Below are 24299 nucleotides of genomic sequence, written 5' to 3' on the forward strand. Positions count from 1 at the left end.
ATTTCTTGCATATTAGTCTTTTATACGACTATTTAGAAATGGCACTCACCATAACAACTTCATTGATGCTTTGCATAACATTTAACCTATTTGTGTGTGAATTAAGAAACAGACACTTTCAGTTTCCTATAAAATTCCTTATGGTTTTCATTAATAATCCTTGAAATGTTGTGTACATTCTCTCTGAAGTTTTCCTATTCAGAGTACATTTAAAAATGATACCAAAAATAATTTTATTTGCACATACCTTGATAAATTGAGGTGTAGCTAATCTAACTGTGGCTACGAAGCAAACTTTGTCTTCATAAGAAGGCCGGTGTGATCGCTGAATAGTTCCTTCAAAACCATTGTGCGCCGAGTTGGGAACTGAGGGAAGATAGAAAAGAGGTCAACACATCTAGATTACAATATAAGCATGGAGGAAAGCGGCCCATATTATTTATCTAATATATTTATAGATAATATTTATCTAATGTGGTTTGCTTATAACTTAACACACATTAAGAAATATGCTACATATAATATATACACATATATGTACAGGAATAGTAGTTGTACAGTAATAATGGGAACATAACCATCAAGTAACTTTCTCAAATAACTAAGACTTGTTACAGTTAATATAATATTATCCAGCAAAGCAGTTTTAAAAAATTAGTAAAAATTCTAATCCTTGTTCATAACTACTAAAAATGACTGGAATACACCTTCTTCAAAAATATCTTTAAAGTTTCTCTTGTGTATTAGGTTTTGCTAACTTTTTCTTTTGAACTTTGAGGTAAGTATTTATTTTCTAGGCTTCCATCACATTCCGACAACACAAGGTGAAGACATACTGAGTAACACAACAATCAAAGGCACAATTATGTACATGAAAGAATCAGGACACCAAGCTGAGAACAAACAAATTCCACTTACTGAATCACAGAGGTGGATGGAATCATAAGGGGGAAAAGGATGGACTAGACCTCAAAACAGATTAACCTTATCTTTCATTTGCAGCAGATATCAAATTAGTTTATCTTTACTAAGCTCTAATGATGGTGACTCCAAAACACTGTCAGGCTCTTCCAAGCCTAACTGGTTTTAGTTGAACTCTAGATTAGAATTTCCCCCGAAGCTTCTTCATGCAATTTCAGCTTACAGCTCCTTGCTCTTTACATCAGAAAGAAAACAGATAATTTCCTTCCTCTTAATTTTATCCCTTATCCTCTGTTCTTCAGAATTTATCTTGTCTTGTAAGTCAGATTTTAAAATTTTTGATTGCTTTCATTGCTCTACTCCAACTGCTTTACTTACTCCCAAGAAATAGTGTCAGAAACTGGATGAGGACATATGGGTTCTAAGAAGTGCAGAGGGATTACTTCATGTGGTTTAGACTATATTTTAGACAGGCTTTTGTATTTTCACAATTTGGTGATTGGTCATGATGATTTGGTCATATTCAGCTTACATTCCACAGTAACTCCTTTTACTAAAAGACTGATATCTAGCTGACTGTAACCTTTTCCCCTGGTTCATATAGTTTGCTATTCCTAAATGTAGTAACTTGCATTTGTTCTTAGTCAATTTTTCTGTTTTATTTTTTTCCCCAAAATAATTTATTTTCTAAATTTGGGGCTGAATTCTTATTCTGTTTTTAGCATTCTTTCATCATTTCATGACTGCAACCTACATTCCATACTCATAACATTAATGAAAATACTGATCAAATCCAGAAGTCCATTAAAACTGCATTTTGGTGAACCAGTAACCTTTCCAACCAATTTCTGCAGCCACTTTCCAGCAGTTTCAACTACTATGTGCTTCCCTTACATGTTTGTGAGACCAGAATATGGTAGCGGTCAAAAGCATATTAAAGAAGTCCATCATCATTTACGCTTTATCCTTTTATCCACACAGTGTGTTACTCTTTGGTGGAGGAAACTGAATTGATTTGATGGTATTTCTACCTGAAAAATCCACAATGGTTGCTATTCAATTCCTTGTTAGCCTTCTGGAGCTCACATATAGTTTAGTTATTTGTTCTGGAATATTTCCCAATACTGAATTGCAGGCTATAGGTCTGCAGTTTCCCAAATCCTCCTCTTTCCAAGACTAGCACCATATTTGGACTTTTCAGACCCGTTTCTTCAGACCTTCCTATGATATTACATACCTGCATTTGGCACTAAGACTCAACCTATCCCCATTTTATGAGAAAAATACTGGTATCACATAAAAATGCATACGTTTATTTACAAGATACTGGTTTTGACAATATTTGTGGGGGGTGATCTTTATGAATATCTGCTACTGACCACACTGCACAACCCATTTGGCTGGCTGACCAAATTAACATGCCTTTCAAGTAAATAGTCAGCAGAGGCTGGACAAACAGATTAGAGATGTAGTACAGAGAAATAATGTAGTATGTAACTAATAAAAATATCTTCAATGGAAAGGAGAAGGAACTCAGTGTGAAAAATTATACTAGCCCATCCACCCATCTGCGTGGTAACTCCTGTCAGTGAAAGCACAGAGTTCAAATGGGGGGAAAACCTACATTTCACTTCCAAACTCACTGCATAATGAGAACTGCAAGTACTCAGTACCACTGATCTTCAAGTTACTTAGTCACCTGCTTAAGTATGGATTATGCTTAACTAAATTCAGGCTCTTTATTTTAAAGCATTTGCTTAAATTTCTCCTACATTCTTTTAAAAAATGTTTTACAAGACACTAGTTTTCTTTAATTGAAAGCATTAAGCACAATTATTACATTTTGTATTCAAATACACAGACCTGTAATACCTGATAGGCAGTTTTTCTTCTTTTTCATTAAAACAATGTAGAAGTGGTAACTTTGCTTCTTTTGAAAGACTGATATTAGTTCATCATTAAGTTTTACACAATGGTCCAAAGCCTGTTTAGCTGTGAAGCTGCCTAAGTATTCCACTCTAACATCACTGAAATTACTTACCATTATTCAAACACTTGAAATTTCCTATAAATTTTACATATTCATATGTAGGTTGCTCTTTTGGATCTATCGTTCCTCGTAGCATATGGCAACAGAATTCTAGTTGATTTTTTGCTGAGAAAAGAATAAACAAATTAATAGGCTACATGCTTGATGAAGCACACAGGCAACATGAAATGGAAAGCAAGAATAATTAAGCTGCATACTTATTAAGATACTGTAAGTGTTGACTACAAATGGCTACAGCCTCTGCTTTTAACCAGCGTGATACTAACTAACCTAAAGAAAATTCCTTTAGAATTTGTGCATGAAGGGTCTGAATACTAATGATACAGAAAACCCCTGAAAACTAGAGCTATTTTAAAGAAGCTGCTGTCCTAAACTTAAACATGCACTTCCAAAACCCCTTAGGCTGCCATGTTTTTATTCTTGCCAACCACTACAACACGAACTTTTCTTATACATGGGAAAGTCAGAGTGAAATACAATGCAACACTGAAAATTTTACTCTTCAGGGGGGAAAAACCCACAAACCCACAAAGAAGTGCTACTGTACTTCAAGGCTCACCCATGTTTCTGCTTAAATAACACTGGAAGAAAAGTACTGATCACATATGATACAAAGCAGATTATTTTTAACACAACTACCATACTGATTTCATATGGGATAGAGTTAATTTTCTTCGTAGCAGCTCATATGGTGCTGTGTTTTGGATGTGTGACTAAACCAGCACTGATAACACCAGAATGTTTTAGTTATTGCTGAGCAGTGCTTACACAGTGCAAAGGCCTTTTCTGTTTCTCACACCACCCCACCAGCAAGTAGGCTGGGAGTGTGTAAGAAGCTAGAAGGGGACACAGCCGGGACAGTGGACCTAAGGGATATCCCATCCCATATGGCATTGTGCTCAACAATAAAAGCTGGGGAAAGAGGGAGGAAGGGGGAGACATTTGTGCTTATGGCATTTGTCTTCCCAAGAAATCACTACATGTGCTGGAGCCCTGCTTTCCTGGAAACGGCAAATTAATTCCTTATTTCACTTTGCTTCTGCACATAGCTTTTGCTTTACCTATTAAACTGTCTTTATTGCAACCCAAGAGTCCTCTCACTTTTACCCTCCTGATTCTTTCCCCATCCCACTTCGGGGAGTGAGAGAGCAGCTGTGTGGGGCTGAGCTGCCTACCAGGGTTAGCCCACAATAACTACTTACATTTTAAGTATTCTGGTGTCAATGAATCACTTTCCAGCAGATGAGAAGACAATATTTTATAAATTTCTGAATGTTCCCCCTCTGGGATAAAATTAAATACACTCTGATCCACAAGATCAGACTGGAAGAAAAAGATTTAATAAGCATTAAACTAATGCAAGATGTACAATGTCACAAAGCCTACTATTGTAGTGCAAAACAATTCCACAGTTCGGAAGAACATTACTGACTCAACAAAGCCACCTGCTGGAATACACATGAATATTTTGCAAGAAAAAAATCTCGCTTTGATCTGGCGTAATTTTGACACTGCGAACCATTTAATGAAAAACACCACAAATGCAGCAGATATACATACATGTTAAAGTACAATGGAGCTTGTATTAACCTCTCTGAAATGCAACAAGTCCAAGTAAAGAAGCATTTTAATTAGAAATTATAGGGTGTAGTTCTAGGGCAACGTAACCTGTTGGTGGCATCCAAAACATTGAAATGGTATCTTGGAACAAAAGACAGCCCCTCCCTATGACATATAGGTTATTATGTTACCAATAATTATATCCAATTGCAATTGATTTTATGAATACATTTTATAATTAGTTCCGCAACTATGTACACAAAACTGTGAACAAAAGAGATGAATGCAATAAAACTGAATAACTGATTATATACATAAATACATTTTATTAAGTATTCAGAAAAGAGGGGTCACAGAATGTATGTTTAGAACATAAATCACACTTAAAAGCAAAGAAAAAATATGCCTCTGAGAACTTGGTGAATTCAACTATTTTTTTTTTAAATGAGAATTATCTGTACATTTTTCAAAAATCTCAGGCTGATAATATGCATACGTTAGAGGAATTTGTGTTTTGCAGAATTTTTTTTTAAATATGCCACTCCAAGTTTTACAAAATACTCTTACCACAGTAAGACAACTACCCTTTCTCTTCTAGAAAAGAACTCACTGTTTTACTCATCAGTTGTTTGCATTTTTGAGTACTAATTTGCCTCATTTCAGAATAAATTATTCAAAGGAAACTTTAAAATCTAGAATGTTAAATTTACCAGTGAGCAATGCCACCAACATTAAAGATGAATGAATGTGATAAAACCCAAAGTATATACCTAGCTCAAAGAGCAGAACCAGCAGCAATGTGTTTCTTATGAGAGTTCTTTGGCGAGAAAGGAATAAAAAAGTAGTTTAAAAATATTCCAGAGATATAGCTCTCTAGCAATACTCTTCTGACTTAATGTAGAGGCTGTCACAGGTGTGAACTCTAAAGGGTCTCCCGCAGTCAACTGTGTTATTTCAGATACGTTGAAGAGAAACTGATGGTAGTCTGGCACATCATAACCCTGCCTAAAAGAGTGCCAACTGCATTCTGTATTTCCAAAGGAAATGTTTAATATAGGAGACAGACCAGTAGGAAGGAGTCGTGCTGAAGCAAAAGCAGAAGCATTAGAACAAAACATGCATCTGTTCTATAATGCCCAAAAGGCTAACGATTAATTAGTACTCATAGCAGAACACCATCCATAGACAAACTGATATGTTACTGAAAGCAATTTGTACTTACTGGCAAATGTTCAAGTAAGGGAGTTATACTTTCAGACACATATATTATGTTTCCATCTGTCATAATTGCTAAAAAAAAACCATCAAGAGCCTGAAATTAAACATAATGGGCAGTTAAAGAAACAGAGCATATTAAAACTGTTAAGCTATGTTCAACATGGAAAATAATTTAGATCAATTTCTGTTTAGTTTATTATAAAAATGAGAATGCCTTTCAGTGCTAAAACTTTTTAGTCTTGCTTTTACACTATGAGCATTACAATTCCCATACTCTTCTGTTCTTGGTTGCAGAAGCAAGTCCATGTACAGCTAGCCACTGTTTACCCCATCTTCTACTCTGCCTGCCTGTTATTTTTAATTTCATCATCATTTTAAACATTAGAACACTCAGAAAAATGAGCTAGAGACAAAAGAAAGAAGATTTTATTGAGACTTGAAAACCATGAGATACAGTTCTGGCTGCCTTATCTACTGCTTAACTCAAACTTATTTCTACTAAACATAATACAACTATGTTTACGTTGAATGCTACCAAACATATAAAGCATGACATTTTTTAAAGCTCACAACTTTGAAAAAATTTCTTATATCATATTGTTCTAGCTCTAGAGTCACTAGTTGTGGACACTTATTTTGTAAGAGGACTTGAGAAACACTAAAAACATCTACAAAAAACATTGAAAAACATAAGCAACTATTTCACTAACTTGTTGAAAAACATAGGCAAATTTGCTGCAGAGGATTTTTTAAAAATTTTTTTAAGTACAGGAGAACTTTTTATTTTTAAATCTGTGCCTCAAAGAAAAGGTTTAACTATGGAATGAAAACAAAAGCTGCTTATTCATTTACTTTAATATTTTTCATTTAACTATTACTAGAAATTGTTTCACGAACAAGGTACAAGTGACTGATCCTCATTTCCAAGGAAATGATAGCTTATACTGAAAGTTTATTTCTAGTAGCAATCCAACTATTTATGTAACCTTCTTTAGCAAAGTAATGCTCACACACTATTTTTGGAAAGCATAACAAGCAAAGAAATTAAAGACTTTATTGCTCACAAGGTACATGGATGTGTTGAGCCTTTTTTATAATTAATATTTTAATTTATGCATAAAAATTCTTTAGTTAACTAGCACTTTCCCTGTGTCGAGAATTTAAAATATTCACTTTGATAGTAAATATGTTCATTTGTGGACTTTCTCTGTTATAATGTTTTATTTAACAGAAAATGTAGTTTATACTGCATACACAGGAATTCTGTTTATCTTCATGAAAATATATAATTGCAATTAAAATATGAAAATAAAAAGTTATGTCATCAAACTGAAAAATTTCATCATGGAATGACTCCCTGTGAGGAAATATTCTACTCCGAGAAAAACAGAAACAATATACCTCCAACATTAACTGTGTGAACTCTTCATTACTAAGGAATGTCGGTTTCCAGTCCTGTCGAATCTCACTGGCATCTGATTGTGCAGTAATTTCTACAATCAAACATATATACAATATGAGGATTCACATTCCAAAAGCCATTATTTTCCCACTGAGCTACACATGCTCAGTAGGAAATAGTGGAAGGTTCTCCAGTCTCCTCTGTTGTTCACTCATTACACATAGATGTTGTTCCTTAGAAAGAAAATAAATGTCTTTTCCCCCTTCTCTTTCCTTCTACCAGTTTGTGCTACAGTCCTGCAATGTTCCCAGTACCTTCAAGGTAATGCTGAAGTTAATGACATTAAGTAATGGATTTTGACAATGGAAGAATACTCTTTCCTCTGAGACTATAATAAAACGTTTTATTGAGAGTGTTGTTTTTAAAGATTTAGAAAGCCAAAATTCCTGATCAGTTTAGGTCATCAAAATGCCTAACCCTCAAGTATCTCGGTCAATCCTGATCATTCTAACCTTTGCACTAAGAATTGTCACTGTCCTTTCCCTCCGCTCTTTTCTGTAAAGAGTGTAAAACATTAAAAAAGAAGTAGGTTCTCAACAAAGACTCTTAAGAGCTGTAAGAGCTGTATGACAGACTCCACTGCAGAATTACTGTCTGATTCATACACAGAGACAAATTTTGAACAGAGATTCCTGTAGGACTTAAGATTAACTTACTATACATAGGTGAGAGAAACAACAGCTGCTAAGCAAAACCAGACCCCAGGTTCTGAAAGCTGATGCTTCCCTATCAACTGATAACTGAAACAAGAAGCGGCAAGAACATGCAGTACTTCAGTTTTTATGAGTAACAAGGGCATTACAGAAGTACTAGTTGTAAGAACAACCTTGAACAAGTAATCATGAATCAAGTATCGAGACTTACTGAAAGAACCAAACCATGTCTTTAAAGCTTTTGATTTCTAAAGGATAAGTCTGTACAAAGGCTGTAAACTAGTTTGTCAGTTCAGATGGCTCAAAGAGCAGAGAAAACCTGGAATTGAGTTAAATATGCAAAGGGCTGAAACAGTTCAGAATTTTGGTTCCCAGACTGAAGGCAGAAAACTTTATGAAAGAGCTTTAGACTTAACTAGAAGAACAGTAAACAACAGCAACATCATGCAAGAAACTGGCAAGAAGTGGAGAGCTGCAAGGGGTGGGGGTGGGGGAAATCAACAAATCAGATGGACCAGAATTTCCAATGATCAGATCTCACAGAAGACATCAGGCTTGTGCTATCTGTTTTAAAACAGTATCACAAAGCATTTTCAGTCAGAACAAATATAATGAACGCTGAGAGGCAAAGGACACAGAAACAAAAAGCTCTACCACCAAAGTAGAGGCAAAATTCAAGGAACTTAATGCATTCAGTCCACAGGACACAGATAATCTCCACTTTAGAACTGGTCAAGTCTGATTCATTGGCTCATTCTGGTCCATATAACCATCCTACTTCAGAATTTAAAAAAATAAAAAAGTCAGTCAGGCTTCTGTAGTAGAAAGGATTTATACTAAATAAAAGCTGAAGTTCATGCCTTTAATGAACCATTCTGAATTATCTTACCACAAGTACAGGTGTTCTTTTATGTTTCCCGTAATTAGAACAACAAATATGATATTGAAAACTAGAGCCAAAGTAACATGGAAAGAACTTGTTTCCTTTGGTAACTTCAGAGAAATGCCTAAAAATTCTGGCAGAAGATTGCATCCAAAGATAAATAGCACTGAGGTGACATTCCTGAGCTAGACACCAGACAGAGGACCATAACCAAACTTGCACATTGAACTTCAGTCTTCAAAGCCTGGATCTGAAACAACTCAGCTTCCGAGTTGCAGAGCATCCTCGGAAGAAATTACCAGCTGGGCCAAGATCTGTAGCATTTATCTGTGGGTTGTATGAGTATCAGTCTATCAGCTGTAATTATAAGCAGCGAAATTCTTCAGTATTTCATAATTTTCAAAAACTTCCTGTTTACAAATTCAAAGGAAGATGATAGGCAATATTATCCAAGGAGAAGCTCTCAGTAATATAATTTCAGTGTGTTTAGCCTGCTGTTTTTTCCCAATGAGAAAAAGAATCCACACTGGCCAGTAATCAGCTCAGATAATTCATCTGGAGATGCTTCCAGAGTACCAAGCCTGGTCAATGTTGAAATGGTCCAGAAAGAACCAGAAGCAGAGTTAATCAAAACCCGGTGGCTGAACACAGTAGGATTTTCAACAATAAAGCAGCTAATCAGTGCTGAACAATTCACTTATTACTAGGGTAACTCTGCTTTATTATAACAGATCCAAGCACCTCAGGAAGCAGAATATGCTCCTGACCTTGCCAACATTTTGTCCAAAACATTTTAATGTAAACCAGTGCAGAGCAATGCTAGTAAGCACTGGCAGCCAGAGCTTTAGAGTCCTTAATACATTCAGTGCAGTCACACAAAGCTGCACTCTTGTCCCACCAGGTGAAAGACAAAAGTGCCATGCCCTAAAAGGCATCCCTCTCCAGAGCTGCTTTTTTCCCCTAAAAAAAATATTGAATAATAACAATAATAATTTAAAAATATAATCTCAGAAAGCACTTTGAAGAAAAAAGTATGACTGGTGCTGCTGGCTGGCTGACACACATGTTCATTCTACTCTATATTTTATGACAGGAATCATCAGTATCAGATAAAGTGATTTTGAAACAACCAATTTTCACAAAGGCCTTAGAACCTACAGAACTGTCTTACAGAAAAGAAGCCTTCATACTGCTTTTCTTTTTGTCATGAGACACATGTCACAGAGAATAACAACAGCATAATCAATATTTAATTGGCAAAAAAAACCCCAGGCCTACGAATTCTCACATGAATTATTCCCCCCTCCCTTTCAATTTTACTTGTTATGTTTACCCTTTTAATAGCACTATTCAGTATACATCTGGTGCTACCTGAACTATAACACTAATGAAAGAGTCATGCTAGGGCATGAAAAAATATTTATCATACCTTAAATTGACACACATACTGTTGATAACTACATACCTATTAATCCACTCAATATCTTATTTTATTTTATAATCTTATAGCTGCTTCTTTTGTCCCTACTGTTTTCTAGTTTGTATGCATGCTCAGAAACTACTCAGGAAGTGGGTTAACTAGCGAAAGAGTTCGCTTTCTTGAATTTTTAATCTTTTTTTTGGCAGTGTGAACCATAAGGTGCCATATTAAGAACAAGTGTAGAATCAGGAGGAGGGATTCTTTATACACATAACCATAAATACGTGTACGCTTGGTGGAAGAATTTTTCTCATGACAGAAACAGTGATCTGTAATGAACTTCAGTACAACATATCTGGGTACATCCCACCATCAACTGATGCAAACGACCAGAGAAAGAAAACATAGCAAGAATGTTCAAAGACACTAATTGTTTTGACATTTCACATGATGGTTTACAAAACAACAAACACACACTCATTGGCTTATACATCAGTGAATTCGTCTTTAAAATTAGAAAGTTCAGCTAAAAATATTTATAGTTTTTCTGGGGATTTTTTCCAGCTAAAATGAAAAAAGAAAATGCCCATAATCCTGGTCTGTATGGCCACTGCATGACACCCTCTCTCATTAAACAACCTACCCAATAACACTTGTTGGAGACCAAAATACCCTTACTGCTTTATCTGCTTTGTTAAAGCAGCCAGTTGAGTAGATACCTGACATGAAGAGAAGGAGCATTAAGTTCCCTTGGACTAGCTTCTTCAGTAATTTATCTTGCATTACAGGAAACATGGAAAGACAAACCAACTGTTCAAACCAGTCTTATCTAAATATCAAAATAAGTACTTCCAGCAAGTACTTCCACTGAAATGGATCAGCAGTTTTTCTGTGAAGTAAAACTTTGACAACTTGCACCTTATGAACCTTATGAACTATATTCTAGCAAAGAATTTCAAGGTTATTAAAAAAATGCTTCTCTTTATGAAACAGACTTCTCTGACAACTATGAGACAAAAAAAAAACCAGTACTGGCTTTTGCAAAATATTATCAAAAACATATCTCTGATACCTAAATTATGGTCTTAAGAATATGTTTTTTCATAAGCTCTTTACATTTAATTTCCTTAAAGGAGCTGCAAAATCGCTAACATTTTATGTACTGAGTATCATTTTAAAAAATTAAGAATTTACAAATATTTTTTTATTGCTCAAGTAATTACCTTTGTGCTTCCGTAAAAAGTCAATGCTCTTCTGCAGTACAGTGGATTTATCCATCTTCCGAGCATTACCTGGAAGCATGGAACCCAGCTCTTTGATAAGTACATTGAACTGATCTCGACGTTTCTTTTCAGACTTGTTTCTAGACACTCTGAAAAACAAAACAGAAAATGTTCTATAACAACTATGAAACTTTCTTATAATAAGCTGCATACTACTGACAGGTTCCTGATGCAAACAGCCCCTTAAGAATTTCTGCTGTGAAAACTGTCACAAAACCACCTACTCTGTATCTCAGACACAATTTTTGAAGAGTGGCTTCCTCCTTCTCACAGAGGGGTGCAGCTAAGCCTTTGGAAGTAAGCACCCTTTTACAAAAATACGAATCACTGAAGCATAGTTATAAATACACAACATATCTGAAGAAAAACAGTGAAAGAAATGCTGTTGAGTAATATTGTTATTTATAAAAGAATTACATTTTTATTGTTTAGAAATCACCATGGTAAATTCGAGTGTACAAATATAGGACATATCTTAGCTTTAAGTAACTTAAAAACTTACCTTTTTGCTTTATCTTTATCATCCTCTTCCACCAGCCCATCAAAAATGCTTCCATCATTTCTGAAAAAAACAAAAATAAATGTTGGAATGTAAAATTGCTCTCTTGTGAAGTCCAATCACAATGAAGGGATGAAGAACTCATTATTTGCCTTCTCCATTACTTCAAGAAACCGAATTACTGTTTTACTGTGATGTCTCACAAGGACCTTCATCAATAACCTGAAGCCAAGTCTGATGTAAGTTCTCCTTGTAGGACATTTAAAGAAAAGCAAAAAACCTTACATTTCTGACACAACTCAGATTTTCAGACTACTTCTAATGAGAACTTACAACCCTATGCAAACACTTAAATGAACACTACTTAATTTTTTTTCTAGATTATTTGCATTACCATACCCTTTTGAAAAGATGAGAGGACATATATAATTTATTTTTACTTTCTGGCAACTTCTATTCCAAATATTTATAGTAATAAAGTACATTTTTGCTAAAATACTGAAGTATTATTAATGGAAGAGGGCTGAGGAATATGCTATACTTCATCCACGTATGTAATTTTATAAATATAGAATTAATATCAACATTAAACAGTAACAACAATTATCATCTCATTTGCTTTCTCACCAGGTATCACGTAACTTTTCCTCACCTTGACAACTGTCCATGTACTGCTGAAGATGTATTAAAATATCAAAATGAGAATGTGTTTTCCTTTGAAAAGTATACTTTGCCTCGGTATACTTCATACAACACCTTTGTTTCCTTGTTTTAAAAGTCAAATCAAAACTGTTCTTCTGTTTTCCAAAACTGCCGTATTCATATTTTATTCCCCTAAATTCTTCTGTCTGCTTTCAGTCTATGTAGAGCTGTCCACTGTGTATCTACCCTAAGTTTTTTTGTCCCAATGTTTTCTTCCCTTAAAGCAAGTAACCGTCTTTCTAAAGAGTTTACCTCATCTCTCTGATTTATAACAGATAAAACATCAAGCAATTGTAAATGATGATAAGCACTGATGTTAGGAAGTAATTATTTTGTACGCTACTACACAAAAATAAAGCTTTAAAAAGGAATTTGTATATTCAAAAGTCTGAAGTTTCAGGGAAATGCCACAAAACTTCACTAAAACTGACAAGTCAGACAAGCATTCTAAAAGTTTTACCATTTGCTTTTATAATTTATTTCAATCAGGTTTAACCTTCTGTAAATTTGATGCGTGTCATTTCACTAAGTCTCAAAAATGGTAATACACAGAATATTAAGGACAGATGTTCACCTAAGCTGCTAAGAAAGTCCAGCTCAAGGAATCAAGTAGAAAATATGTCTCAGCTATTACTTTTCCCTTGAAATAGGTTAGCAGGTCACTCTACTATTGTCTGCAGCATCACTAATCATTTAAATGTATTTGTTTTCCTTAATCAAATATTGAGGTACTAAAAAAAATTCAAGTAAACATTAAAAATGAGCTCAACTTGCACAGATGCTGTTCCATGGTTGAAAACAAGTAATATATTTTAAGATTCATCTCAAACAATAAAAATCACTATTTCCAGTGACTAAAAAACAACACTTCTAACAGCTACAAAAATAACTGTCAAAAATAGCCAAAAACTCACTCCTCTTATTTTTTTCATAAATTAATATTCTCTATCTATTAACCATAAGAAAAAGATTATTAAAGAAAGCATTGAACAGTAATTCCTACAAAACTCTCAGTATCTATTAACATACCTGTCTGCAATGGAGCTCATTTTATGGGTGCTTATGGTAAAAAACGTAACATATCACACTTTAGTCTTGTGGTAGACATTTGTACGTTTGCCTGTAAGAGAAGAAAAAATATCAAAATGTGACTCTGGAGGAACAGACATGTTCTTCATTAGGGCATACTAAAGTTTTCATTTGCTCTATAAGCTGCTCTTAATCTTCCCCTCTCTTCCAACCTTCAGCTCTGCCCTCCCACCTTCTCTAATGCAGTCTTGATTATCACCATAATCTGGACTTTAATATCTCATTTTACATGATAGAGAGTTCAAGAGAACATTGTTTTATTAAATGCTACAATAATAAGTCTGGACTAAACCAATAAAAACCCTTTTCTGACTCTGAATTCAGATATAGATTTTTATTTTAACTTTTACCTAAAAGACTGTCATAATTTTGAAGGCTGAACACATGTAAAATGCTCCTCAGTAATACATTCTTCTTAGAAACTGTGCAAACAGAAAACATTTGCAATATAGTATTTTACACATATAATTTATTTCTTACTATATTTTTTTTGTTGAGCACATTGTTATAATAGATAGATATGAAACCATAACATGAAATTATACCTATTAGAATGTGATCTCCATACTGTGAGAAAGTTAGTTAACATAGCCATTTCTTAAAGGAGTCACTTATTCATTACAAAGTTTCAGCAGGAATGTTTTGGTTTTCCAGTTGTACATACGATTTTGAATAAAGAATATGAATGAAATATTAATAGTGAGAGAAGGAATATAAAATTAAAATAAGTATTTAATTCAACAAGGACCAACTTTTAGGTACCCAAAAACTACAGAATCACAGGGCTTATGGAAAGGCTGAAAGTCAAACATAAATCAATGCAATCCAACATTTTTCTCTGATATAGAAAAGTCAGTTGTCAGAGGCTGCTCAAAAGGAGCAGCAAGATTATAACACTGTCAGTGATTAAGGAACAACTGCATGCAACAAGAACATTTATATGAGCTGAACTTACAGATCTTCAGGAAATTTTACATGTTACAAACTCAATAGTAAAAATGCGTTGTATTTATTTCAAAGGAGCTGGTTTTAGTCACTTTAGTGACTCAGAGTTTCTGAGAAGGAAGGTTTTGGGTTTTTTTCTGAGAATGCCAAATCCAGTGGAACTTGCAGTGTTAATACCACAAGAAATATGGCAGCAACTCCATGATCCAGACAGTCTGCAAAATGTTCCAGGAAAATCTTATCCTGTTTTTTTAATATATGGGGAAACTGAGGAAGAAAGCTTATGTTTCAACCCAACTGTCTCAAGAGTCTACAACAGCCACATACAATGCACATTTGCTTCACAAGACTAGTATTTTCCCCACAAATTTTCATGAGTGCAGCAGGAAAGTAAATGGGAGAGCTGTGTTGCAGCATAATCACTTTCAAGGAGCATCACAAGGTCTGCATGAGGTTTTGCCCATATACCCCATGAGCTCTCTTATCCACTTCCTCAATTAATACATCCCAACTTCACCTTGTATTTATTCTCCAAAATCTAGTGCTATGAAGACACGCTGGAAGCAAACCATTCCTTCACTCCTATTCTTCAAAGTAACTATTGCACTGGTCATACTGACAAATTCCCAAAGTAGTTGGTCAAGTTTTAGAAAGTAATAGAGTTGCACTATTTGAAAACCAGCCAGAAATGGCACAAGGCAAGTAAATTACAAGTGTTTGAATTGCTGTCAAAAGCACATAAAAACAGACAGGTTGCTCAGCAGTAAAAGCAAACTATCATCACTGGCATGTTTAAAATCAAGACACCAATTAGCAGCTTGTTTTCATTTAGCTTACATAGTATGCACTACTACAGGTAGGCACTAATTACACTTTTAGCTGTGTGTTAATTTTTAAACTAATTTGGTACCTAACATTATAGGGATCAAGAGTAATATGAAATTCTGTAGGACAAACGATATACAGTTTCCTTGATCTGCAAAAGAAAAATACATGTACAGCTAAATACAGAAAACTTTCACCGTGACATAACTGACATCATCATTATGCAGAATCAGAATTTAAAAGTCACTATTTTCACTTTAACAAAGCACCCAATTTATAGAATTCAACAAAATCATTCACTTGTTATAGTACACAGATCCTAAGTTGGAACCGGCAACTTAGATTTGGTATCCAAGACAAATAGTTAAAAGAACTTAAAGACTACAGGAAATGCACCTGTAGTGCATTTCTTCCTCACTTTTCAAGGTCTGAACCTTCTGTCTTTGCATCCAAATTTGCAAGATCCTCAACATTCTCAGTGCTTATACATGCAAATGCATAAGACTGCAGAGATAATTCTAATGAAACCAGTCAAGTCTAAAGGAAGCACTACAGATATTGAGGACTACGTTTATTTCAAAGATTCAAATTCAGTCATGTTCTGTGAACAAAGGACACCACTTAACACTGCTACTCAGACCTTCAGTGTCGATAACTGAAAGCCAAAGAAACTTTATTAATTATAAGAATACTGTTTTACCTTTTATACTTTGGGACTTGTTAAAGTATGAGGTTTAGGGGCGAAATCTGGTTCCTCTGAAGAACAATGTGGAGTTAAATGTATCCTCTTCTGCAGAAAAGCATTAAATTCTGAACTGTAAAAAAAATAAAAAAGGAGAGTTTTAAAATCAATGAGTTTTAAAATGATCACTTTTTAAATAAGAGAAATAATAATTTCAAGACAAGTAATTTATAAATGCAATATTCTGCTTATTAAAAATATCCCAAGTATTTCACTATCCAAATTCACCTTGCTCTTCTCCATGGTAAGTAGGATATTCTGACAGTTTCATCTCTGCTTTAAGATATCACTTTATGCCTACCTTCAATCTTGATGTCATTTTTACTTTTGAAATTGCTATCACCCACACTATCTAAATCTTCCCTTCCACTACCTTCAAAGAATATCTTTGTATCATTATGTAAACACCTTCTCTTTCTTACTTGGTTCTCTCCTGGCTTCTTCAGTTACGCCTTCTCCTCTCCAAGTCTCCAAAATTGCCACTCTCAGGACTCCAGAATGTGTAGAATGCTGCTGCTGGCAACTAGCAAAGTTGCCCAGCTGCATTACTGCTTCTCCCTCAGACACAGCCATTAACCCCTTCTTTCAAAACCCACTTCAGAAACACTTTCAAGAATGTATTCCAAACTTAACCTCACAAATCCACTTTTTCTATAAAAAAACTCCAGCATAAGTGATCACCAAGTTCTAGTCTCTTTATATGGTTACATTTCAGTTACAGAGTTTCTTCTCTTAAACCATGCTACTTTCCACATTTTAAAGTTACATGAAATCAGTTTTTTCTCTCATCTTTATCCCATTTCTATCTGCCTTGTTTAGTGTTCTTAAAATAAAATGTATTCATTATACAATGTACTTGTACCACTTCTGAAAAAAAATATTTTAAACCATATTAAATTCTAAAAAAGGTAGCTGGGATCTAAAAACTAAATTTATGCTACTCTTAATGGATTAATGGATTTTACGGAAAACACCAGAATTATCTCTTATTTGATTAGAAAAATTTTCTCCTCCCCTGCACCTAGCAGAGGCTCTTAAGTGGTTAAAATACAGATGCAAGTATTAACATAGGAAGTTAAAGCACAGCAGAACAATCTGCCAACAGGAGAAAAACAATTACAGCATGATTCAATGAAGCCACTCATTCTTGTCTGGCCAAATAACCTGCTGGCCCATTGACCTACTTTTTTAGGTGCTTACAGCCTCCTCTCCTATTCTGATTTGTTCCGTTTGACAAGTGCAAACATTAATAGTGACAAAGAGTCCCATGGAAGTCTAGGTTACAGAGACTGCAACATGAAACCTGTGTTTTTAAACTGCTTGGAGTCAAACAACTCTGCCAACTCTCACCCAGCTCCCATTAGAGTTCTAATGAGGAAAATTTCAGACCACATCTCTGCAGTATGTAGAGGTGTATTTTTTAAAAAAAATCACAATTAAACACTTAAACACCACAGGACTTAAGCGCAAAACCATATTTGATAATGCCTAAAACAGAATTTTAAAAAAAGAAGTTTTTAAGGTTATTTCAAAAAGGAATTTTAAGATGAGGAGGAAAGGAATATGTTTATGTCATAATGAACATAAGCAAGTTTAAACGAGACCAAAACGAAAGTTAATCACAGTGCTTTTGTAACCAAAACCACATAGATCTCTATCTAACTCAGTAGAAATGGCATGCATGTGAAAGCCAGCAGAAAGGCTGACACCTACACACCAGCACTGTCAGCCTCGTGTTCAAAGGTCATGGGTCTGTCTCCACAATTCATGAGGGTTTTTTAAAATACAATGAATTATGTGTATTTGTCTCTAGATACTATGTATTTTGTACACATTCGGTGCATGTTTTCAAACTTTTCTGCAACCAAAAAGGCTAGAAACTTACTATCTTTAAGAAAGCTGAGGCCCTCAATCAAAAACCTTAGCTGCTGCCATGGATAAACGAACTATTAATACACAACATTACTCAATCTGTAGCAAAATCACAAAAACTAGCAATACTGCAACTTCTACACTACACTGACTTACCACTCATGGAGAGGAAATACGTTACTGGGTGCCAAGTTATCGCTTGGCCAAAGAAACAAGGTTCTGAATAAGTCATAGGGTAAAAAGCCACAATCTAACCTAAGGTAATAGTGATAAGTTCACACCATCTGACAAAACATTCCATGTCAGACAAAGGATTTCAGTAACTTTAGTCCAATTTTATCATCAATACTGGTATGCATGTTGACGATATTAAATATTAGAAACAAATTCAAAGATTGAATAAACTGCGAAATTACACTACAGTCTTGCTCATGATAGATGTTCTGTCAGGACTGGGCTGAAAAAACAGATGGGACAATAGTCAATGTGTTGCTTGTACTTAATTTTGCATATAGTCAGTGACTGAAACCCCTACATGTCCAGCACTTCACCTTAACGGTAACATTGCTACGTATTTTTAGGAAGAATCAGAATTGCCCTTATATTGTAAAAAATATTTAATATAAATGTCTTGACTTCATAAGTAATATTTTCATGACTTTACAGATTACAGTCCTCAGACAGAATTGATGTGATATGACATGTATTAAGACAAATAATTTCACCCAGGAAAGATCACAGGAAAAATACAGGAAAAAAATACAGTTTTCCAACACTACAGTTTCTTCGAACAGAAACAGATTAACTTCTTTAATACAACCTGATCTCTGTGCCATAATCCTATTTTACCAGGAGAACAAACTAGTTATAATCACTGAGGGTTAGCTTTAGAGAAGATCTTGTTTAAAGAATCAAAATCACAGCACACCAGTCTGCACCTCCATAGCACTTGATGGCCCCAGCATAACTCTAACACTAGTTATGTACCAGGGTAAGCATGCCAAGGAGCAGAAAAATCACACTGTGAGCAAATAGCTGAGCCAGAACCTGACTGCCAATGTAAGCACCTCACCAAAAGCCCTATTCATTATACAGATTCTGAGGATAATTATAAACCTTCTTGATACTCTTTTCCAGGAGCAAAGAAGCTTTTGCTCCTGATAACCTGGATTATGAACTTCTGGCATTTTACTCTATTAGGACATTACACCATAATGGTCAAGCAGAGATCCATCTATAATCTTGTGCCCAGAGAAGCACATCATGATCACTCATGTTTTCCATTTTGCTCTTTGCTTCATAGGTTTACCTCCAGCCCAACCATTTTTCTATTCAGCTTTTTCTTTTTTGGAGGTGGAGTAGAGAGGGAGAGAAAGGGAAGAACTGGCTTTGTTTAATTCCTCTCAGTAACCACAGACTTTTGTAGAGAGCAAGAGATCTTTAGGAAGGTAAACCAAAACCTGGTCTCTAATCAGACATAGTTATAGAACAAGCTAGCAGGTTTTGAGATACATGCTCCCTTGCTTGCAATGGTATACACACACACCAACAAGATAGCAAATTAGGATAATGACTGTTTGATCCCTTCTTGCTAATCAAAGGTTATCTGTTAAAATGATATGGTTTTAAAACTGACACATGTATCATTTTCTACCTCAAAATAATAATTAAAAAAAAAGGCAAAACAAACAAAACCATCAGAAAACAGGGCTGAACAAAATTTCAAGAAATTCTGTACAAACCTTTCAGATGAAAAGCTTATTCTAGTAGCTGGGAATAGTCATATATTGCAACCTTTTCTCTACCATAGCAACAAATCAACTGTAATCTTAGTCTGTACTTGTGCAGAAATGCTGACACATCCCAGAAGTGTCATTTTCTGTACATAAACATGCTGTAACAGCAGGTATACATCTTCACCTGTTTCACAGGAAAACAGAGTAGGAGAGGGCTGCTTCTAGCACAGACATCCACATTGATCCATTGATCCATCTTGATCCAAGATAGCCTTTTAACAAGAAAATTTGTGAGTGGACATGAGTAGCCTACTCTGGCAGAGCAGCTTGCTTAGGTCCATTACTTTTGCAGGGAATAGACAAGGACACATCTGTGCACACCAGACAAATAACTGGTGGTGTGGGTTGCCACTGTCCTCATCCACTCTCAAGTCAGTTCCTGAGGGACTTTTGGGAAAGAGAGTAAGTCCAAGCAGAGAGAACTATTGCCTGACAGGAGACCTGTTGTGGTAGTGGTCTGAGATAGCACATATTCAGCTGAGTTATAATGGCACTTGAAAGAGTGCATACTATTTGCCCACAGACCTATTTGTATATAGTCCAAAGAAACAACAGCATTTGAAAGAGCCTACAGGTCACTGAGTGGGAGACAACATAGCAACCACTGAGGTAAAAAGAGGTTAAGTTCTTAGAAAAGGTTTGTCACACATACGTGTCCTTGTCTACTCCCTGCAAAGGTAATGGACCTAAGCAAGCTGTCTGACAAGTCTGGCTAAACATCACAGTAAATAATATCTCATAGAAACACAGATGATGAGGATTAGAGGAAAAATAAATTCTCTCCTGTGTTCTTTATGTATTAGACTGTCCTGCCATGAGGAGAGAACTTTGCTCTGTCTTGGGACTGAATGTAGTTTGCAATTTCCATCTCTCTGGCTCATGGTTAAAGAAAACAGTCCTGCCCATCACTTCTCTGTTCTGCTGCCACTCTTCCACTCCTCTCTGGAGTGTGCATGTCCTTCCCCTTCCTCACCAGAGAGATGGGCCCAAAGCTCCCATCTCATTACAGTGCAGCTCTCTGATTCTCTTTCAGACTGCGGCGAAGATATGTGCAAAAAAGCCATAAGAATTCTCAGACTCTTTGCCTGGGCTACATACCCCACTGATCTGTTTTCTGACTCTGATTTGACTTCTTGACTCATCCTCAGACTTGTCTGCTCACCAGGAACTTGCTGGTGATCTGGGCCCCTGCCTGCCCTGCCATGGGAGCAGCCTGCCCCTCCAGCTCCCTGAGAGTGACCAGGAAAGCGCTCAGCAGGTTTCCAGGCTTCTAATAACTGCTCCTTGGTTCTGGGTTGCTGAAGCACTTACCAGGCTTTTCTCCCCTCCATCCCTTTCTAGGCTGCCTGTATTATCTCTGCTTTCTAGGATCCAAATTAACTACATTGGGAGATACCTGAGGTGTGGTTTATATGCTCCCTTCATATTAATAATAAAGATATTAGAAGAAAGTGGTGGTAATACTGATTTTCAGAGTTTGTCAGTGAACATGCTCCCTGTTCCAGAAAATCATAAAGGATTAAAAAAAAAAAAAAGAATACAAACCTAACTAAGTTTATAAGATAAATTTGAAAGGCAGTGTTTAATGACCTGGCCATCAGAAACAATTGCTCTTCTTCTGTATTCTCATTTAAAATATTTTCTCAGTCCTTTGTATTCACAGTTCCTTACTGGAGATCCCCTTCCTTCAATAACAAAGCAGTAAGTGTGGCAGAAATAACGCTTGTAAATCCTGTGCAACTAGTCTGTACAAGAGAAAGATCGCGGCTACATGTTAGGATTCCGCTTGCACCCATTTTTATAAGGCTCCACCCTGCTTCTTGCCACCCTTCCTTGGCTCTCACTGGAGGTGTGCACGCCTTCAGCTCTGGCCACACAATGAAGCAGATTTGTGATGTGTCTAAAAAAATCCTCATATCACACAGTTTTAAATACAATCTTTATTATTTTGTTCTTATTAAAAAGTGTGGCTTCATGTACCTTTGAACACTGGCACAGCTGAGGAACAGTGTCCCTCTAAAAAGAGGAGCAGGAACCTCTTAACTACATCTGCCACTGCTGGATCTATAACAGGGAACCACGGGTTAGACTTAAGAGTATGCATTGCATTTGCACATCTAAAATACAAAAGTTCTGTAGATGGTGTAAAATCTGGAGAGCCTGCTATTCTCTCTCACAGGAGGCATCTAAACTTGGTATATTTTACAATGAACAAATAAGATTCCAGCTTCCTTCTTCCAGCCTCTTAAATGGAACTGAGAAGGTAGGTTCAAAAGAGGAAAAAGTTCAAAAGGGGAAAAAATACCACACACATATGATCAAAAGTTTAAATTCCCACTGAATATTACTAATTTTCTGGGATAATTATCTGCTATGTATGAAACAATGATTTTCTACAGAATAAAGTTACCAGACAAAGTTCTTCACTTGATTTCAAAAAAACTTTAAAATAGAGTACCCAAGATATCTATCCTGGAGTTAACAACACTGTGAAATGACTAATCTAATTAAAAATATGCATATTTATGAAATGGAACATTAACAATTTTAAATGTTTTGTATCAGATACAGATGTTAGTGTAAACAACCATTTGTCTAAAATGGTTTGTCACATTTTCCTCAGAGCATAAACAATAGCAAGAATACTAATAAATCTAGCCAAAGAGAAAAAAATTAAATACTTTATTACTATACTGAAAAAATACATGAAAATTCACCATGAAATGAGACAGATCAAAGAGTAAAACTCTGTTTTTCTTCTGCCCCAACAATAAGAGGGAAGAATGTCTAGATATAGAAAGTAAACTGATTTTTGAAAGCTGCCTTGGAGAAATTTCATTATCAAATCCAACAGACATAATTATTACATATTCAAAGGAAGATAATACCACGTAAATTCTTCTTTTATTCCATACAAAATTTCTGCTTGGTGTTGATATAAACTCATGTTTAAATTTAGAATTAAATTTAGAATTTAGCCTCTGATTGTTACTCTGATCACTCTTTTCCACGTGCATATTAAATTCCCTCTCTTCTGCTAGCATTAGTATCTGTGATCACACAGTCAACACAGCCTAAAACCAGTCCAGCCCCAAACTAACCCAAATATTGTTTCATTCAGCTAAATCAACTACATTTGTTTCACCATATGGCTGCTCAAAAGCTATGTTGGCACAGGGGAAGGAGAAGCAGTGAATCACCAGGTTAGACTCTTTTGGCAACAATGCCATTTCATGCTGACCTACACCATGTGTTAAATTACAGCCATAGAACAAAATTAGGAAAAATGAGATTCAGATTTGTGCTCAAAGAAATGAGCATTGTAGCTACTACTTGAGAAGTCTGCTTCATATTTAAATGAAACATCTGTACTCTCCCATGCATTGCTGCATCTCATGTGGCAACCCATGACAAACGAAATTACTGGACAGAATGATGTTTCTTTGTATACACTGATCCAAACTCATGGATCAGCTTCTGGATATGAAAACAAACCCAAAACTCAGCCTTAGAGTCAATGGGAAGCTCAAACAAAATGTAAAGTACAGGAGTATACATACCTGATGCATCGCTAAGTAGTTATCAACCTATCTATCAAGTAACATGTTAATTAGCATGAATTGTGTCTGTTTTAAGATGATCCTCAGTACAGACACTTATACAAGGGTATTCACCTAAATGAATAATATGAAACTAAGAAAATTCAGTGAAAGAATGATTTATACCTACAGCAGCTATTTGTAACTCTTAGAACTGTACAAGTGTACCAAATGGACATATTTAAAAAATTATTATAGTTACTAACAGCAACACCCAAGAACAAGTGACATTTTACAAGGCTAATATTTAATCTGAAACTTAATTATCCATCTCATGAAGAAATGCAAACATGTAAATAAAACACTTTAAAAATATTCAGTGATGGGCATCATTTTTTTTTCCAAGTTGATTGCACAATCCTCGATTTGTGCAGCTGTGGAAGTGCTTCTGATGCTTAAACTTCCCAGCGTGGGTGACTCACGCACAGCTAAATTATTCTGTAAAGCTTCTGTGAAGAGTGGACTGCTTGACTGCCTGAAGAAAGGAGTAGGCAGTGCACTTCACTGGAAAGCTTCTTCAAAAAGAAATAAGTGACACTTCACATTCATGCTTCCATAAAATGAGAGTAGGAACATTTTAGGCTCCAAAACTGAAGCACAGTCCAAGTCAAAAATTACCAAACGGGTAGCTCCTTCTCCCTGCCTTCCCCCATCCCCTTCCCCTAGAAGTCCTGCACCTTATCCTGGAGACCACAAAGTGGTAAAAGAACACAGAATGATGTAACAGAAAAAGAGAACAAAACAAAGTAAGGCAAACACCAGGGGATGCTAACTTCAACA

General features: G+C 35.5%; 1 protein-coding gene across 4 annotated transcripts in view; it reads right to left on the bottom strand.

The window, feature by feature from the left end:
• CLOCK (clock circadian regulator) overlaps window positions 1–24299 on the bottom strand; it is a 56387-nt gene that overhangs the window by 19673 nt on the left and 12415 nt on the right. The window contains exons 1-10 of one of the 4 annotated variants that reach the window (XM_074904835.1): window positions 20045–20092; window positions 16211–16325; window positions 13681–13771; window positions 11953–12012; window positions 11391–11539; window positions 7151–7242; window positions 5754–5843; window positions 4174–4294; window positions 2963–3076; window positions 248–366 (exon numbers count right to left, since the gene is read on the bottom strand). In XM_074904835.1, the coding sequence (XP_074760936.1) occupies window positions 248–366; window positions 2963–3076; window positions 4174–4294; window positions 5754–5843; window positions 7151–7242; window positions 11391–11539; window positions 11953–12012; window positions 13681–13700 (765 nt within the window). In that variant the 5' untranslated portion in view covers window positions 13701–13771; window positions 16211–16325; window positions 20045–20092. Of the gene's footprint in view, window positions 1–247; window positions 367–2962; window positions 3077–4173; window positions 4295–5753; window positions 5844–7150; window positions 7245–11390; window positions 11540–11952; window positions 12013–13680; window positions 13772–16210; window positions 16326–20044; window positions 20093–24299 lie in introns of those variants that run through there. The other 3 variants (XM_074904834.1, XM_074904837.1, XM_074904836.1) reach the window with 3 other exon arrangements.

This window comes from Athene noctua, chromosome 4, assembly GCF_965140245.1.
Source record: "Athene noctua chromosome 4, bAthNoc1.hap1.1, whole genome shotgun sequence".
NCBI classification, from domain to species: domain Eukaryota; kingdom Metazoa; phylum Chordata; class Aves; order Strigiformes; family Strigidae; genus Athene; species Athene noctua.